The sequence below is a fragment of the Cavia porcellus genome, unplaced genomic scaffold, assembly GCF_034190915.1.
Source record: "Cavia porcellus strain 051 isolate PalLab524CR breed Dunkin Hartley unplaced genomic scaffold, mCavPor4.1 scaffold_13, whole genome shotgun sequence".
Classification (NCBI taxonomy): domain Eukaryota; kingdom Metazoa; phylum Chordata; class Mammalia; order Rodentia; family Caviidae; genus Cavia; species Cavia porcellus.
In genome coordinates, this window is record NW_026947496.1 from 46,084,807 (window position 1) to 46,101,491 (window position 16,685).

Consider the following 16,685-nt stretch of genomic DNA (forward strand, 5'->3'; position numbering starts at 1 on the left):
TGCCAGATCTTGGATGTAGCTCTTATTTGGTAATGAAGAAGGCACTAGGGGCCAAGATTAATTATTCACCTTGAGCTTGAGAAAATTTGAGCTCCAACAATCTGGATACCCTCATCCCCCTTTGCTTGAGTAAATGAATAGCCTACATGATGCCCAGTTATATCTGAATTTCAGATCAAAAATATGTGTCATGCAAGATTTGGGACACACTAAAAAATTATTCATTATTTATCTGAAATTTGAGTGTAACTGGGCATCCTGCATTTTGATTTTCTAAATCTGGACACTCTGCTTTATTAAAGGGCTGCATTGTGACTCACCATGAGCCCCTAGTTTTACATTCTTCCCCTAGATCCAGTGCCCTCTCAGCAACTGGAAAGGGATGGCCCTGTTTGGCCTCTGAAATCCCTGTGCATTTGCCAGGAAACAATCTGGTTGTCGCCAGGGTTTCCAGCATTGTTCAGCACAGAAATTATTCAGGTATGAATCATTTGGTCCCAGAGATGGTTTTGTTTTGTTTTTCACTGCCTGTAGGAAACTCATGTCATCATTGTGTTCTGACGTCCCCCGCAAATCAGTCAAGGCCATCCATCAGCAGTACAATTTTAGAGACTTGTAACTGGGGTAGAGAGGTTCATTCTGTCATTAATCTGAGATTGGGGAGCATCCTTCCCCTCTCGTGTGACCCCACTCTTTGCTTTTTCCTTTCTTCTGTTGTCTTGGTGTAGTATGTGATGTGGATATTGATTGCCAGTGCTTATGATTCTGTCTGCCATAGCTGAAACCCAAAGCGATCAGGGGATGTGACACAGGTCACCAAGAGCATCTGCTCACTCACCCAGGCACACTCAGGATGAGATTTTCCTGTGTTCTCGAATGGCTGTTCTACTCATTTGTGATGTGTTAGTCATCTTCATGGTACATGCTCAACAAGCTTGTCTGAAGCTGGCACCGTGACCCCAGCACTGTGCCAGCTGCCTGGATTCTAAAGGTGTTTGCAACACTGTCACTGCCCTGAAGAGTGTATGAGTCAGAAATAAAAAATTTTAAGCTTTTAAGTGTGATACAAAGCATATTACAAATAATTTACCACAGTAACATTTCTAAGTTCATTAGTGTGAAATATATTGACATTATTGTCCAGCCAAACTTCTGAGTCATTTTCCCATCCTGAAACTCTGTACCCCTTAAGCAACACTTCATCTCCCCTTCTCACCTCTCACCCACAGCCTCTGTCTGCTGTCTGCCCCTGTGAGTTTCACTGCTTTACATACCTCTCGTAAAGAGAGTCTTACAGCATTTGTCTTTTTGTGACTGATTTATTTCATTTGGTGCAATGTCTTAAGAGTTTTCCTATACTGTAGCAGATGTCAACATAACTTACTTTTTAAAGCCTGAATTATATTCTGTTGTAAGTACATGCTGCATTTGGCTTATCCATTTGTGTGTTAATAGACATTGGGTTGCTTCCTCTCCTTGGATCTTGTGGGGATTTTGTTTGTTTGCTTTTCAGTACTAGGAGTGGAACCCAGGGCCTCATGCATGTTAGGCTAGTGCTCATCCCTGAGCTACAACCTCAGTATTTGTAAATAAACTGCAATGAATATGGGTGGGAATGCAAATATATTTGTGAGATCTTGCTTTCAGTTTCTTCAGATAAGCCCATAAATGGGATGCCAGGTTATATGGTAATTCTGTTTTTGTTTCTTTGAGGTAACCACTGCACCATCTCACACTCTGGTCAATAGGGCACAGGGGTTCATTTCTCCATCTCCTCACCAACACTTGTGATTTTCTGTTTCCTGGATAGCAGCCATCCTAAGAGCTATAGAGAGTTGGCAGTTTTGGACAACAAGAAAAGAAACAAGGGATATAATTACGGATTGCAGATATAGTAATAAAAAATGAAATTTCACAAGCCAAACATCCTCATTAAAAAAAAATCTTCCGTAAGTGGCTGGGGATTTAGCTCAGTGGTGTAAGCGCCTGCCTTGTAAGCACGCAGTTGTGAGTTCGATCCCCGGTACCAATTAAAGAAAAAAGATTTAATCTATAAAATGCCACCTAGTTTTTCTCAATTATTAGGCCCCATGCTGCCTGCCTGCCCTGCGAGAGGACCGTCTCCAGTTCCTGTGATGTTCTAGAGCTGCTTTCAGTGGGCTTTCACAGGTTTTAGTCCCATCCTTAGGGCAGCTCGTATCTGTGGTTTCCAGTGGACATAAAGTGACATCAGGAAGGGATGGCGCATGTTATGACAGTGCTGCTCCTGGGACTTATGCATGCTGCTGAGGTGGAGATGTGTTTTCATGTACAATCTCACTCGAGAAGTTGATCAAATGTGAAAACCAGACACAGTATTGCATTATTTTAGGAAGGAAGAACATTAACTAAGACATCAAGAAAGGTAATTTGCCAAGAAATTTGTCAAACAACCATAAAATAATGGAGTTGAATATCAACCCATTCAGCTATACACTTGTAAATATATTGTCATGTTGCTATCATATCTATATGATGCTATTTTCCATAAATTAACGAAAGGCAAAAAAGCTTTTCAAAAAGAAAATTAGGTAATAAGAGGCTTATGAAAGTAGCCAAGTTCTCATTGCCTCAGTTTCACTAATTTCTCTTTCAATACTCTGCTAGTTTGCATAAATTTTGTCTTTATTGCTACCAACAAAGGATGGCTACCTAATTATTCACAGGAATTTTGACTACTCTAAGTTTAAGTAATTGCCTCTTTGGGCCCCAGATGAGCAGGTTATATAAGCAAACAGAGATGATTTAGCCTTTTTCCAAGGGGAAATGAACAGGCCGTGTTTATTTGGAAATCCTTTAGTAAAGCCCCAGGTGCTGGTGGTTTTTCTCCAATAATAGCCAAACCCAAGGTCCACAGGAAAGAGGCCAGGAACCCCGTTTGTCCATGGCCCCACAGGCTTGCAGTTTCCGGCCAACAGCCTTGAGCGTGGTTCTAGACTCTTAAAGCTTTTGTAACCTTTTGACATTTTACTTAGCAATTGGTTTCCTTTTTTCCCATGTGGTTGTCTAGGAGGAGAATGTTTATTTGAATAACATGCATGTTCTAGGACAAAACAGAACATAAATTTGTCCTCTCTAATCTTTATGCTCTCTCTCTCTCTCTCTATATATATATATATTTTTTTTTTCAATAGAATATTGAATCAAATAGTTGAATATTTAATAGCATCTATAGGTGTGGTCCTTAACATTGTTTAGACTCTTGCAGAACGTAGGGAAAGTTATGAATCTCTTCTTCAGAAAACAAATGCACATATGCTTCTCCACACGCAACTCCGCATGCCACTTTAGGGGGCTCTTGGGCAGCGACCGGCTCCTCTGTATTTTATAAAGATTATTCTTTATAAATAAACATTCTTAAATTCCATGTTATGAGTATTCATTATGATGTGTCTGTCCTTTCCAAATAACGATTGCTTTTACCAAGCTCTCCACTGTGAATGGTTATGATAGAGTATAAACTGTGTGTAATCAAAGAGTGATTTTCTCTCCTAAGTTGCCTTTATAATGAACAGCACGAAAAGTGACTTTGGAAGAGAAAGCGAATGCAGCCTGGGATGGATCGAGCAGTTACTATGTGCCAGGCTTGAGCTCAGCCCCTTGCATATGTGATCTCATTCACTCCTGGCAATAATCCTGTGATTGTGAGTCTGTTCCCATTTAACAGATGTTGAACTGAAGGCCAGAAATATTAAGACAGCCATTTTGAGTCTGTCACACTCTGAAGCCCAGTTTCGTTGGTGTTATGTGGCTTCCAAAGGTAATACCAGCTTCTTGTTCCAAAAGACTGAGTTGCAGGCAGGAAGTGTGTCTGGTGGGAATGCTGGCGATCTGAGCAGCCAGGAAGAATCAGCAGGTGGAGACAGCACTTGGGTGGTGGTGGGAGCAACCAGGCTTGAGTGACACCGTCAGTACTTGAATGAAAACAGGAAGATGGCACGAAATGACTCCCACAACTGCAACAGTCACCACATTTCGCATGTGCCTCTAACCAAGTGGGCAAGGAGGAAGGGGAACCGAAAGTGGGGAAAGGCAAGTGTTCTCATTAGAAAATCAAGTCCGATGTTTCCCTTCTTCCAGTGGACCTCTACCTTTCTCCTCGCCCTCTTCATTGTCTTTAGACACATCCCTGACTCTGTAGCCTGCTGATACAGCTCACTGTGTTCATGAAATACTGTGTGGCCACTGACCATGTGAGCCCCAGGAAAATGAAACAAGATTATTCTGTTTCAGAACTTTGGTCAGTAGCTATGAAACAGTCCATGCTGACCTAAGGTGCAAATACTTTTTTTGTCCTGTAATAAAAAGAGGATTTTATTTTTTGGACATATGTCTCATGAATTGTTCTCTGCAGATTTTTTCTTTTTAGTAGGTAGTGGAAAGTTCATTCGGGCACTTTTACTGCCTGGTGCTTAATGGGTGGAAGCCATAATGGGGAGCCAGAATTCTCAGTGAGTAACCAAATTCAGAATCAACCCACTCTTTGGGCCCATAAAATGAGCCCATTTAGATGAATCTCATGAATTTTCATCATGAATGAACAAACACCCGGGGCAATAGGAAATCAGAATAATAATCATTATCCCTTCTCATGGTCCATATCAAAGAGCCTAGTCAAGTGAATTATGAAGAGAGAAATTATACTTTTCAATCCTCAGTGCTTTCTTTTGTCCATGAATATATTAATTCAAAGCACTTGTAAAAAGCATTTTCATGGGGAAGATTTGAAGCAAGACAAAGTAGGGACATATTGGAGGCATAAACAGAATCAAATCTAGTTGTTATGGGATGTTAGAGATAATGTAAGTGTTGCCTAGTTACACAAGACAAATTTTATTGACCACTCTTCTAGGTAAGAAACATGATTGGCATGTAAGGCAACATGCCTGTGTTCTGTGGACAGAAACCAGAATCACTTACTAAAATACACATGGCTCAGCCCCATCGCTGGAGGTTTCTGATTCAGGGTTTCTAGGTCAGCCTGAGAATTGGTGTCTCTAGCAAGTTCTCAGTGATGCTGTCCCTGGTCACACCACCAGGCCCTCTCCTCACCACCCCTGCAGGCGACTGCTCCCAGGTCTACTTGGATGTACTGAGATGCAGTGTGAAAGCTGCCAGTGCCAGCAGAACCTGTCTTAGAGTTTAGCAAAACTGCACTGACAAGTGCTTCCCAGTAACTCTACCCTGGTCCTGATTCTGCCAGCTGGAATTATTTGGAATACACCTAATCCCCATATAAATGCCTCTGCAAACACACTTATCCCAAGGGAAAGTGCAGCTGGGGGTCCGTTGGGCAAATTAGACTTTTATGACACAGAAGTGCCAGAGATCTCCTGTCCGATTTATTCTCCTGTCCAACTCCCAAGTTTAATTTTTTTAAAAAATGGAATAGTAAAATAAAATTGTTCAAACTTTATGTGTGCAACTTGATAAATATTTGCCTATATTTACACCCATACAACTACCTTCCGTATCAAGACACAGGACATCCCAAAATGTTCCATCATGTGTTTGTTTGTAAGTGTGTGTGTGCCTTTACGCTAAGCTGCATCTCTAAAGCTGTATCATCTTTACATTAAGCCTCTAAAAAACAATTTTTTAAAATTTTAAGACAAGGTCTCACTAAGTTGCTAAGTCACCCAGGCCGAGCTTGACTTTGAGATCCTCCTGCTTCAGCCTCAGAGTGCTGGGATTGCAGGTGTGAGTCACTATGTCCAGCTCCATTGTATTCGTTCCCAGTCAGCACTCACCTCACAAAGGAACTATTGCTTCACTTCAGTTGTGGATACAAAGTGCTTGCTAAATCTGATGTAAATGGAAGTAGAGAATATACTCTTGTATCTCATGTTTTTACTCCAAATGATTACGAGATTCAACTGTGTTGGGAGTAGCAGTGATAATGCTTTCACTTTCATTGTCATGTGTTACCCTAACTTAAACATATTTTATAGTCTTATGTTAGATTCCTTCTTCCATTTTGTATATGTTCACGGTAGGCAACAATATTAGCCAGCATAGGTGCTTACTGTGGAACAGCATGGTGCTAAGTACTTCAGCACTTAATCTTTTCAGTACGATTTGCACTTTACAGGTGAGAAATCCAAGGCTTAGTAACTTGCCCTCGGTCTCATAGCAGAGTAGAGGTAGAATCAGTGTGTAAAGTCAGGTCTTTATGACTCATGATCCTGCGGTCTCAGCTAATGTAGGTGGATCCTCTCGTTCCTGGTGCTTTCCTGATAACTGCTAGTGTGAGATGATCCTAGAGAAATAGTTTCCTGTTTACAAGGACCTTTCCATTGTCAGCCCCGTTTCCCTCCTCTTGTTTGATGGTTCTGAGGCTTTCTCAGTGCTCTGGTGAAATAAATGGCGACAAGGTCAGTGTTCCATCTCAGCGCTCCCAACTCTTTCAGGTGGGAGGTTGGAGGCATGTTACCTTTATATAGTAGTTTTTCTACAAAAATAAAATCTTCAGTTTGCAAGCTCTCTGCTCACTCCCCAAATTCCTGCCTTTATTAATTACAAGTAGAAGAGGAATCCGTTTAGTCCCATGGTTTCTATTAAGGTTACACCTAAATTGTCTCTGAAAAATAACTGTTCTGTTGAAAATATTTCAACTTCCTTTAATTTTAGTGCCAAATAAACCTTTGGAAGAAAAAGTTTATACTTAAATATAAATTACTTGGTTCACTAATGCCTCATTTCTTTTTTATTCTACTAATTAGAGATTACTGGGCAGCCAATTCATACTATCAATTTGAAAAGACTTAAGAGAATCAAATGCTCTGTAGTCGTTTTAAGCATGGCTTTGATTCAGTAGCTGGATAAAAGCCTCTACATATGCTTAGGATTAAGAATATTTACTTTTATTTTCATTTTTTATGGTGCGTGCAGGCCAAATAATTGGGATTTTTATTGCCAAGTAGATAGACTGGTGTTGTTTGGACTTACAAAGGTGGGTAGTCTACTAAATCTCAATCTTCTAATAGGAAATGAAGTTAGGGCTTTAAAAATTGGGTATTTTGCTTGATCTAACATTATACTAGCTTTATTGTAAATCACATAAAATCCATTTATCTGATAATATTTCTATAATTGTAGTTTATATGTTAAAGGTTCATTTGGGGATGGCCTGGGGAATTTTTCTTTCCTTAAAGAGCCGTAAGCTTTATGAACAAGCAGTTTGTTAAACCAACCAAATAACTGAGGAAGGAAAGGTTTTCTTTATAGGATAATTCCAAAAGGAAGGAATGATAAAATTTGAAGTCATCATCTTGCAATTTTAATGAAATGGAGGACCTAGTATTCATTAAAAATGGATTAAATTATTAAGTGAAAAATCAACTTTGTAGTGGGAGGGGATCAGGCCAAGAACACTTGTGCTCTATCACATTTGCATCATTAAAGGTAGACAATCAGATGTTATGCACTTTCTAATGGTACAAAAGGAAGTATTAAAAACATCTTCAATGAGATGTCTATGAAGATTTATCACTAATGAAGTAATTCAGTAGCATTGGACTTAACCTAACCAGGTTTCTACCTCTGACTTCCAGAGCAACAGTAAATACAGGGAATTGAGCTGTAATTCTCAACTTTAACTATATATTACAACCCATATGGAGAATTTCTCAAAGTCCTAATGCCCTGGCTATATTTCAGATCACTTAAAGTGAGAATCTCTGGGTCTGAGGATTGGTATTTTTTAATAGCTTCCCCTAATATTAAAATGCCAGCCAAGCTTGAAAATCACCAGAAGCAAAGACCAAGTTACAGGACACAACCTTTATGCAGTGTGTCAGAAATCTCATAGAACTAAATAGTGTTTGCTACCAGCACTAGAAAAGTGTAGAGGGAAGGGACGCTTATGGATGAAAAGAGGCTTGAGAAACATAAAGCCAATGTGATGTGAAAACTTTGTTTTGATTCTGATTCAGACTAATCATCCATGCTGTGACAGTTGTTAGAGAATCAGAGAAATTTAAGTAAACTCTGATTATTAGATGATAGTAAGGTTTGCACATTAATCTTGTTACTTATGCTAATGGTTCTCTAGTTAAGACACAAAAAGTACTTATAGATAGCGATACAATATGAGGTATTTATGGATGGAATATGGTGTCTGAGATCTGTTTTAAAATACTCTATGAAAAAGCTAGTGATTTCAGAATAGGTACAAATGATTAGCAAAATGTAAAACTATTGAAGATGATTAATGGGTACATTCAAGGTGAAGGTTCATTTTGCTATTCTGTGTGTTTTAAAGATTTTCATGAGAAGAAGATTTAAAAAGAACCATAGGGTTAATTAGACAATAATGTATCTCTTTTACTGTGATACATTAACAGTACAAAGTCTCAGAAGATCATATGAACTAAAAGCATGCAATAAGATGAAATTTCACTTTTTGGGTCTATGCAAAAAATTGTTTTAAATAAAAATATAGGTTCAGTTATTAATTATATTTATGTCTTCTTTGCAGATGATCCTGGGCCTCCTCCTTCTACTGTTATCAACCAAAATGAAACTTTTGCCAAAGTGGGTTTTAAACCTACTGTGGTACAACAAGCCAAGATTGCCCAGAATGGAATTTTGGGAGATTTTATCATTCGATACGATGTTAATAGGGAGCAGAGAATTGGAGACATCCAGGTAACAGGGTCTGTGTTACTATTTTAAGGTTTGATATTTTTCTTTAGACTCAGAACTATTGATTCCAATACTTACCTAAAAGCAAAAGATCTTTCCCATTCTTAGTAAATGTTTTGACCCAAAATATGTCTTCAAAGAGACCAGTGATACTCTTGCTGGAAGTTGAGAATACCTATTTCCTGCTTCATTAATCTTCACAGCAAATGAAACCTATAATATAATTTTTCCCTGTAGTGTTTTAGATGAGGTTAGAATTTTGGTTGATCTTCTCTTTTAATTAAAAGAAACTGTTCCATAGCTTATTTCCTTTTAGGTTTTATTGCTCTAGAGACAGGGTAAGAATTTTAATACGTATGAATGTTCATCTAGAATATAGACAGCTTCAGTGTCTCAGTGGGTAAGATGTTTGGGAAAAACAACATTGCAAGAAGTGGAGCTGTCAAGTAGAAAGGTCAGAGGAGATGAAAAACTAAAGTTGAATTGATTATTATGATCAGTAGTTTTTTTTAAGTGCTGAGAAATCCAACCCAGGGCCTTACACATGTTAAGCAAACTACCACTGGGCTATACCTTTGGTCCATAGTAAATAGAGGTTAGAATTATGATCTTCTCCCTGTGAAGTAATTAGTTGTCTTAGGGGGTCAGGACCATAGATAATGTAACTCTAGACTATTTCATGCTGTCATTGAATTCTAAAATTTCCTAGGTAATTTTCCTTCATTTTTACTTGATTTTTCCTCTACCAGGTTCTAAATGGCTATTTTGTACACTACTTTGCTCCTAAGGACCTTCCTCCTTTACCCAAGAATGTGGTCTTTGTGTTTGACACCAGTGCCTCTATGGTGGGAACCAAGCTCCAGCAGGTGAGTGCGTGCCAGCTGCCCAGTATTTCTCCCCTCAGTCTTGCCAGGAACAGTGGTCAGCCTTGTGAATAAAGTTCACTTGATGCCAGATTCCCACTTACCTGGCTATTCTTCCCAACAAAGACCATTCTTAAACTGATGCATTAATGTCAATGATATAAACTGTTGTTTTAGTATGGTGGTTTTAAGAGAACAGAGGAACAGGGTACAGAAATGCTTTGACTTTCAGGGCACTGGCAGAGTGGATAAAGTGAGGGAGACAGGAGGAATACGGTGACCATTTAGTGCCACTGTTGTTGGAATAGTTCTGTTCAGTGGTGATTCAGAACACTGGAATATCCTTAGACACTTGATCTTAGTCAAAAGGCCAAGAAGTGATTGGTATATCCTTAGAATAAAGGATTCCCACAAAATTTACAATAAATCTCAAATGTACAGGGTTGGAAGGGACATTAAAGGGACATACAATCTGGCTGAAAAATTAAATTATCCTGAAGATACAACTATTTACATTTTGTACAAACCATTTTCTTTAGGTAATTCCTTATCTTACTCTGGCATCATGAATAGCGGAATTTAGAATTTGTAATATATTTCCAACTCACATAATGTCCTAGGTTTTATATCACTGGACCCAAAATCCAACACCTGCAACTTAATGGAGGAGAAGCTTATTTTGGCTCATAGTTTCAGTCCATGGTTGCCTCGCTGTATGACACAAAAAGGATGGGAGGGGGCATGGTAGAAGAAAAGGTGCTCATGCCATGGCAGTAGGAAGTAGGGAGAAAAAGGAGGAGCCAGGCACAAGAATATACTCTTCCAGGCCACGCCCCCAGTGACACGTCCAACCAGGCTCCTCTTCCTAAGAGCATGACAGCTTTAATGCTCCCATGACCCAATCAGCTTCCAAACCCACGAGACAGGTGGGGGATATTTTAGTTCTAAATCCTAAAACATGGCATAAATTGAGGGCTATTGTTGCCAGATGATTAATATATATAAATTCATCAACAACAGAGGTCTATCAGCTTTTATTTCTAAATCCATTATCTATTTTTTCAATTAGTAATGCATGCATAGAATAAGATGCTATCTCAAAGCTCATGAGAATCCTCTCTGTCACCTGTTTCTACCTGTAAGGTCCCACCCCACATGGGGATAAATTTTGTTCTGGTTAATAATTATTGCTCTTTACTTCAATCTTTTACTTTATAAATGATTTCTTTGATCATCTATACTTCTAAAATTGTGCAGTAAATTCTGTCAGTCTTCTGGTGTTTCATTTGCCTTTACCCCCAAATAGCAAAAATATATGTTCAAAAGTGTGATGTGAGGACTACTTTTTCTTTCAGAATTTATCTAAATATAATTTCTAATTAATATAGGCTGACGACAACCTCACCCTCTAAGACATCTCTTTATAGCTCTTCAACATCACATTTTTGTCTAAGTTCAATTCGCCAATTCCTCCATTTTTATTGCTCTTCTTTCCATCCTACATGTCTGACTTTCTGTTTAGGTTCATTCTTTTGGAGGAAAAGCATTATTAAAAATCTTTTAAATTATAGGTGCATTGTAAGGTCCATTTGCCTGGAAAAAAACAATTTACTTAATTCTTTAAAGATATTTTTACTTGATTGGCTTCCAGCATTACTAGCTTCTATTGTTACTATTGAAAAGTCAGTAAAAATTTTAACGACTGTTCGTTCCTTTGAGGGGTATTTTTATTTTGACTATTTAAAATTTTTTCCTCCTTGTCTTTAATATTTTTTTGGTAGCTTTAAGATGATGGTTCTAGGCATGGATTTCTTCTTTTTTATTCTGCCTGAAATTTGTAGTAGGCTTTCATGAATTTTGTGAGTTCCTAAGTGTACTTAGTCATATTCTATAAAATTGTTAGAGAATGTTAGAGCCTCTTTTCATTCCTCTGTTTTCCATGCTACCTTCTAAACATTCTAACTCTTGGCTTTTTGATGCTTTATTCCAAACCTATGTTTCCACTTACAACTACTATCTCTAGGTATGTGTAATCTGTTGTCAGACTCACCTCCTGAGTTATTTAATTTATTGCACTTACTTGATGTCTAGAAAGTGTTTGATTCTTTTTCATATGTGCTGTGTCATTTTGTTATTTTATAAATAATATAAACTTTTAAAAAATGCTTTTTATTTTCTTGAGTGCATGACTATTTTATTTATATTTTATTAGTAAATGTGTTTGAAGTAAGTATACAATGATTGCATTTATGTCATGTACATAATAAAAATCATTTTCCATCTTCTATACTTTCCATCCCTCCCTGGTTCTTCCAATTCTTGTACCCTTCTCATTTGCAAAAGCTGTATTTCCATTTTTTCTTCAATTATTTTTTTCATCTCCTTTTTTCCCTTCACTCCATCCTAGTTATTTTAAACTCTATGTCTGATAAACTCAAACTTTTCTGAATTTTTAGGAGCTATATTTATTGTCTCTTGTCTTTTCTTTTTGTGTGAACAGATACTTTTGCTTGTGTGATGGACATTGTGCTTGAAATTTTGTGGAAACAGTTTGAGGCCTGGAATGGTGGTGCAGTATCTAAAGTTTTGGCTGGCTTGTGTTGCAGACACAGGGAAATTAAAATCTGGGAGCAATGTAGTCCATTTTCAGGGCTTCAGTGTTCATTTTGTAGCCAAGTTGCCTCAGAGCTGATTTGTAGTGTTTTCAAATACTAGTATATTTCTGTTTTGCACAAAATACACAGGGTTTCCCAGAGCATCCACCCACAAGGAACTCTGGACTTAAACTTTGGCACTGAAAGTTGCAAAAATTATGCTCAGGCTCAGAAACTTCTTTTATTTTGACAAGCATTTTTAGAAGAAGTGATCTCAAATGCAGGACTTATTTCTGTAAACTTTCATTTTATCTTAGATCTTTTTCTCACTGTTTTGTTAACTCTCTGATACTGTCAAGATTTGATTTTAAAAATATGCACTTTCTTTAGCTTTTTTAGTCTCAATGGAAGACTGAGTCCAAATTGCCTATAGGTTTCTCATGTTTTTTTCAAAGCTTTTGTCACACTCAAGTGAAGTGAACCTTGAGAGAAGTTGGCCGCTTACTAATATTTAAGCGGCCTCATAGCTGTTCTATGTTTATTTACAAGTGTTTCGTAAAGTTATTAGCTTTATGTACTATAAGTTCTTAAGTGCCATCTGTTGACCAAATTGTTTTTATGACATTGGTGTCTAGATAATAGATGTTGACAGAGGATAATCACAATTTGTGGTCTCTTGGGCACAGAATGTGTATTCATTAGGTTTTACATGTAACCTAGCATGACAGTCTCACTTGAATTTTGAAATAATGAATGGTTACTGAGTGTTTGTCATATGTTAAATCCCCCTATGTATCCCCTTTATATCTTCATGTTTTTTCCCTTCCTCTCTATTTCTTTCCCTTCCATTCTTCTTGCTTGCCTTCCTTCTTCCTTTATTCATTCCATCCTCCTTTCCTTTGCTTTCCTTCTTTATTTTTTTCTCTGTTCTCTGTCTTTGAAATAATTCACAATGACAGAGTTTATGTTTCTTTGAATAAACATAATATAAAGATATTGGTGATTAAAGTTACCAATTACTAAATAACCTTAATTTCTATTACCAACAAACATGTTTTGTCCTGATGTTTTTATTTACCATCATGTCATGAATATATCTTGTTAAATATTTTATTAAATCTTGATTTTAGTTGCCATAGAGCAGCACTCCCAAACAGAAACTTCTGTAAGAATGACAATGTTTTGTACCTGTGCTCTTCAATATGGTAGCCCCTAGCCTACTGAACACTTGAAATGTAGCTGCTCCAACTAATAAAATGAATTTGTAATTTAATTTAAATTTGAATTGCTAATGGAAGAATATAGCTGTGGGATATTTACTCATCCCATTCATGGTAGACTTTTAAGTTATTCTTATATTTTGCTCTTGCACACAGCATCGAGATGACTATTTCTCTATAGAAATCTTTTACAAAATGCCCAGTTGTTTTCTTAAGTTAGATTCTTATAAATGGGACCACTGGGGCACAGAATATCAACTTCATTTATGAGTTTTGATTAAATACAAAAAATGTTTTTCAGAAAGACTGGACCAATTTATAACATTGAAACCTGTTACCATTTTGCATGGATTAAAGGTTTCGAAGTGTTAACCAGACTCAAAGATATGTACAGAAGTATAGACATGTATTTAACGAGTTTTAAATTAAGGGAAAATTTTGAGCCTGCAAGCAAAAAAATGAAAGTAATTCCAAAGAGAAAAACCAGCACTTTTAGCAATATAAAATTGAAAATCCTGTTCTAAATTTAAAAAATAAAAGACTAGAAAATTGTATGAAACAATGAGATGGTTTATCATTACTATACAAGGAGCTATTCCAGATCAATAAGTTAAGGATCCTACATTAAGAAATGAACAAAAATATGAAACAATCCAAAATGAAGAAGTAAGATGACTCAGTAAACTTACATAAAAAAGCCAAGTGTAATACTAATCAAAGAAATACAAATGGAAAAACTTTTTATTTTTATAGTTTCAAATTCTAAACCATGTAAATTACTTACAAGAACACTTGCAATAATACTCATTAGAGAACTCAATATAACATTTGCATCTTTTCCTTAATGAATTATTAATAAAGGCTAATGTGCTTAATGAAATCCACTGTATCTTCACAAGAAGGCCATTAGCCCAGAGGCTTCAGCATCTCATAGGACTCACCCCTTTGGTTATCTGAGTCACTTTAGGTTCCAACCCCAAAACTAGTCCATTCCAATGCATGAGAATCTTTTTCTGTTTCTGATCAGACAGTGATCACGAATATTCTTACCATGTAACCCCCAGAAACAACAGTCTTGCTTCAAACTGTAGAGAAAAGCAATGAGATGAATCAGGGTCTCCTAAACCTACCTAATAATATGAGCACTTCTTAACATAGCACGAGCATTTCCAGCGTGCTATTCGTTATGCTACTAGTATTATATGACTTATATAATAGAAGGGTATATTTAATCTTTATAGCCATTTGGTTACCATCAGTACTTTACAGATGGCAAAACCTAGGGTTTGCAAAGGTAGACAGCTTGGCTAATAGATGATGGGGGTCTGGCTTCAGTCCCAGATCTGCCTCTGAAAGCCACGAACTAAAGGCTGGTGCTGTGGAGTTGTGTAAGCCGTAATGAGCTAAGGCAGCACCCTCCTTCGCAGCTGAACGGGGTGCAGATGGATAGAAGATCAGTGCTGGTGCACATTTCAAAATCCAGCTGAGCAGGCTGCCTTGTGGAGGCTGAGATTTCTTTGCTTCACACAAGAACAATGCAGAGACAGATGTCAGGCCATTTGCTCTTCTATCCACTTTCTTCATTCTTGGAGGTGAAAACCCCATTCTTTCCCAGTCAGTGACAATCTGGCATGCACTCTGCTGGCTTCTTGGCTCCAGGGTGGCCTCTTTCCAGGAATACCACCTTAGACCAGCCAAACACGTGTCTGAGCAATTTCTACAGCCCCTTGCTCCCTTGAGGGGAGGGGTTTGAAAACTGCTGACTGTTTCAGCAGCTCACAGCTTCTCTAAGGCCAGGACACTACATGAAATCTCAGCTGGTTCTTTGTGGAGACTTGTGTGGGATGCTGGGTCTGTCTATTAGTGAAGGGACAGTGACCACAAGCACAGAGTCATGTGCCATTTGTTACAGGTCCACTTGGATTCTAAGAATCAGTCACTGAGATTCTGGGCATTTAGCTTTCCTCATCTTTGCTGGGAATTAATGACTGCACTGTGTTTATCACAGAGTTGGGCGTATGGCTTTTAGCAATGACTCGAATGATTGATTTACAGAGAATTACAAAACTCGTTCAGTCATCCTCTGGAGCCTCTGAAGCTGCGTGCAACTGACATCCTCTGGTACTAATCCTGTGGGAATGTGACTCTGGAATCCAGGGCTTCCCCAGCCTGGGAGCAGTGACAGCCTTCTGCTGCTGGTTGGCACTTGGCCTGGTTGTTTCTCTCCCACAAGCTTTTGCAAATGAATGCACTGAAAGATGGCTCTGGGGCTGTGTGGGGCAGCATGTCTGCCTCTCTACTTGAGCTTGTAAAAGTAAGGGAGAGTGGGAGTTGAGAAAAGAAGTGAGGCAAAATGTCATCAGGTAGACTTTTTTCTTGCCAGTTGCATGTTAAAGGCATAGGTATTTGCAAATATGTATGCCCTTGGGAACACTAAGGATGATTTTCTTGCCTACTAAATGCATCTTTCCTTGACTAATGCCCATTTTCTTCTCTTTCTTTTCCCTAATCTGTATAATTAGATGTACTGCTTTCACCTTCATCCTAACAAGCTTGGCAAGGAGATCTCTGGCAACCAAACAGTAACGAATGCATCATTTCCCAGGTGTTTTTCATGTTGTAAATGTCTCCCAACTTGTTCTGCACTCTATGCCATTCTGTGCCAATCCTAGGTTTTCAAATGGCTTCTGGAAGTTTGTCTTCTTTCTCCATTTGGTCACTAATATTAGAAGGTAAAGAAGAACAAGCATAATGTATCTGTCACCGCCAAGGTAAACTGAGTGTGAACTGATGGATAAGAGAATTGCATTATGTGTATTATGTATACTTCATTCATGGACTTGTTTTATGCTCTGGGGCATCATTTCTTCTTTGCTATTCAAAATTTGTCCCCTAAGAGCAGTTTGAATATTTTCTATATAGGCTTATATGTGAATGGTTTGTAAACTTCATAGATTTGGAGGCATTATGGTTTTAATCATTACGGTTTATAATGCAGCTTTTAACATAACACCTAATACAGAGAAGGTGATATTTGTTGAAAACTACTAGCACATGAACAATAAATTTACTTTGTGTTTTTTTAAGGTGCACTAAATACTCTTGAAAGATCAATATGTGCCCTGAGGTTTTGTGTACATTTTTGTGTTTCACCTTTTTGTGTGTGTGATGCTGGGGATCAAACCCAGAACCTTGTGCATGTAAGACAAGAGCTCTACCACTGAGCCACATCCCCAGCCCTGTGTTTCATCGTTAAGCAACCCAGTGAAGTAAACATTGCTATCTCCATTTTATAGATGAGAGGATGATAGTCAGGAAGTGAT

At 37.9% G+C, this 16,685-nt stretch overlaps 1 protein-coding gene across 1 annotated transcript in view; it reads left to right on the forward strand.

Moving 5' to 3' along the window:
* Itih5 (inter-alpha-trypsin inhibitor heavy chain 5) overlaps positions 1-16,685 on the forward strand; it is an 83,717-nt gene that overhangs the window by 31,471 nt on the left and 35,561 nt on the right. Inside the window, exons 6-7 of the mRNA XM_003473519.5 lie at positions 8,519-8,688; positions 9,435-9,551. Coding sequence (XP_003473567.3) covers positions 8,519-8,688; positions 9,435-9,551 — 287 coding nt within the window. The remainder of the gene's footprint in view (positions 1-8,518; positions 8,689-9,434; positions 9,552-16,685) is intronic.